The following is a 3,300-nucleotide window of genomic DNA, read 5'->3' on the forward strand; positions in this document are numbered from 1 at the left end:
GTAGCAGTCAGGAAAACAAACTGAATGTCCAGAGGTATCGTCAGGAGCCTGGAAGGGCACGGCTGTGTCCGCCAACTCCATGCAACGGGGCTCCACAACCTGAAAAGGAAACGATTTCCAGTGACATGACCTGAACAGCAGCAGGAAGCTCAATAAAGGCCAATTATTCACTGTTTTTTAAACACGTGGCCTAGAGGCATCAGCCAATACCAGAAGTTGCGATGTTCAAGGCACAGAGGAGGAGGTAGCTCATCACGTGCTGGTCCTGAGTGTCTTCTTGCCACAGGGTGCTGCAGGCACTAAAACTTACGGTTCTTTCAGGGGCATCCTTGGCACCCCACACCTTACCTGCACCAGTCTGCTGCTGTCAGACCCCTCCTCAAACACACACTGTATTGCTAACCTGTACAAAAAACAGCCTTGTAAAATAAATTGAGTTGTTTTCTGCCCGTTTAGCATCCTGATGCAGCACCCCAAAAGCAGTCAGGGAGAGCCCGAGGCAGAGCAAGGGCAGGACTGGGGCTGCAGGTCTGGGAGAGAGGAGCATGGCCAGTTCTTCCTGCAGCAGCAGGCAGCCTCGTGGTGTGGCCACCCCTTCAAGCCGCAGCTTCGCACAGTACAAAGTCGTTGAAACAGGTTTATGATAGGTATTGCTATCACCTTCCCCTCTTGGCCACTTGCTTCGTCTCTCCAAACTGTGGAGCTGATCCAGAATTGATTGCAGAGACTGAAGGTGAATTTCTCCAAAGACCAAGCGGCAGCCAGCATAACAAGTTGTTCAGGAAACTAATAGATCAGCAAAAAAGCAATGTACTACTCTATCTGACAGTCTATTCTCCAGTAAGACAAAGACATACAAACACCTAATTGCTTCCTTGTCCTTGTTCGCTTCAAAGCTCTTCTTGTCCCTCCATTTCCATCAAGTTCAACCGTCCCGTGAAATTGCAACCCGCCAGCAAGGACAAAAAGATTGCAGCCCAGCAGAGAGCTGAGCAAACAGCAGTTACACAAACCACTCAGACAGATCGGGCACAAACCGGTACCTGGCCGCCGTTGTCTGCAAGAAGCGACAAGCTCCGCAGACATGCACGGCCCAGCCGGACCTCACTATGGGTTTCAACCACTTGCGCCACTGGAAGTAGCGCTGGTATCTCTCGGCATCCTCGCTCAGGTCCCACAGGTACCGCGCCAGGTCCCCAGCGCTGGCAAAGTCATCGACATGGATGAAGGAGTCAGGGGGCAAGAAGCGCTCGTAGTTTTCTCGAGGAGGCCCCAGCACGACAGGGACGGTGCCAGAGGACAAGGCATTCCTCCAGAGCTTCTCGGTGATGTAGTCTTCATGCTGCGAGTTCTCAAAAGCCAGGTAGAACTTGTACTCGGATACAGTGGGAAGGAGCTTGTCCCGGGGCAGGGGCAAGTGATGCTTCCCATAGATGTCCACAGTGATGTGTTTCTTCAGCTCCTGGTAGTACTTTACCCGGTGGGAGCCTGCTTTCCAGTTGCTGACTACCCAGGCCACCATCTTGGTCTTGGGCGGGATGCTGAGGGGCTGGGGCTGGCCGAGGAGCTGCAGCTCCCCATAAGGGATGTAGATGTCCGAGTCTCTCCGGTAAGACATGGTCAGGTTGAAGACGTTGTCCATGGCGCTTAAGTTTGGAGAGTGACTTGGGGACTCCATGTTGAACCAGATCCAGTGCTGGGAAGGGAGTCTGGGGAACTGGGCCAGCCCCTCCATGTCCCTGCACACATCCCTGTGATGCATAATCACAGCATCAGCCTTTTGGGACCAGCTGCGATTGATGGTGAAATGGCAGTTCGGGATGCTGTAGAGCTTCGAGCAGTTCATGAAGTTAAAGTGGTGCCCAGAGGGCCACTTCCACAGCAGGATAGTCAGCCTGTGTTCACCCTTTGGTGGGGCGCTGGTGTTTCCAGCATGAGCTATTTGTGCAGAGGGATTGGAAACATAATGCTCTCGCTCAGAAGTCCTGAACTGATGAAGAAAAACAAAGAAGGAGCTGAAGATGAAGCTGTAGAGCAGGAAGGTGAGGAGTTTCTTGCAGATCTTCTTCCCTTTCATGAGCTCCATGCATGGATCTGCAAACACCACAGACAGGACAACGAGTGATGGGTGCACACTGACCCCAGCAGGGAGGTGGCTCTGGGTGCACAGTTTGGCAGGGAGGTACGCACAGGAGACAGCGCGAAGACCTGAAGCACATTTACCTCCAGCCACCTCTGCAGAAAGAAAGGTCTCTAGAGTGCCATACAGAAGGCGCTTACACACACACTCACCCACAGGGCGCAGACGCCCTTCCACAGACCCCAGGCTTCCCTCCATCACCACCCCCTGCCTTTCCTCGTCAGCCCCTTCTCCCCCCGCCTCATTTCCCAGAAGAGCCGCGAGCAGCCCGTCGCGGGTTCCTGAGGACACTCAGTCACGGGGAGGCCTGTGCCCTTGGGGACCTGAGAAGGGGCAGACGCGCCACACGCCCCAGCCCCACTGGGAGACACCTGAGGGAGCGGCAGGTGCCCCGCCCACCGGCTTCTGCCAGAAATCCCGCCCCCTCCCAGCAGCCTCAGGGCCCAGAAGTCACTCCCCCTCTTACGGTCATGTGCTCTGTTGTGATTGGCTGGCAGGACGCCTTCCGGTTTACCCAGCAGTACATCAGACCCGGAAGGCCTTTCCTCTACCTCTGTGGGGCTGCCATTTTGTTTTGGCCGCCATTTTAGGACAGGGTGCCACCACTGCATGGCAGGGAGCTGCCCGCCTTTTTAAACGTCGTACTGCTCGGTGATTGGCTGACAGCCGTTTCTTCGCAGTGTCATTCCCACGTGTTCTCGGGCAGCCCCGTGATTGGCGGGCAGGACTAGCTAGCAGCGTAGCCTGAGGCACATCAGGGAAGGACCGCCATGTCCTCCCCCATGGGAGACCACCGCTTTTGACAGTGTCATTCCCCCCACATGTTCTCAGACAGCCCTGTGATTGGCTGCCCACTTCCTTTGGACCAGGAAGCAGCCCTGTGATTGGCTGCCTGCCTCCTTTGGACCAGGAAGTGCTCATATATAAAAATATATACATTTATATACAATATCTATATTGTATATAAATGTATATTTTGTACTGCTATACAATACATAGAAGTATACATAAAGGAGTGTACAAATAGGTATAGTTATTTATTTATTTAGATATAGGTACGCTTTTTTATATATTCTTCTATATACATATAGCTGTGTATATATTTTTATATATATACACATTTATAAAGCTATAGAAGTTAAAATACATATAAAAACATA

At 52.6% G+C, this 3,300-nt stretch overlaps 1 protein-coding gene across 1 annotated transcript; it reads right to left on the reverse strand.

Annotated features, from left to right (window-relative positions):
* Nucleotides 1-1,003: 1,003 nt before the first annotated feature.
* On the reverse strand, nt 1,004-2,086 carry FUT6 (fucosyltransferase 6). Its single transcript, XM_009281141.1, has one exon. The coding sequence runs from the start codon at nt 2,084-2,086 to the stop codon at nt 1,004-1,006; it is 1,083 nt and encodes a 360-aa protein (XP_009279416.1).
* Between the last annotated feature and the right edge of the window lie 1,214 nt (nt 2,087-3,300).

Source organism: Aptenodytes forsteri, unplaced genomic scaffold (assembly GCF_000699145.1).
Source record: "Aptenodytes forsteri isolate BGI_AS27 unplaced genomic scaffold, ASM69914v1 Scaffold308, whole genome shotgun sequence".
Classification (NCBI taxonomy): Eukaryota; Metazoa; Chordata; class Aves; order Sphenisciformes; family Spheniscidae; genus Aptenodytes; species Aptenodytes forsteri.

Excerpts from the sequence above, each read along its gene's own strand:
- FUT6 (XM_009281141.1), bottom strand. The coding sequence starts at position 2,086 with ATGGAGCTCATGAAAGGGAAGAAGATCTGCAAGAAACTCCTCACCTTC.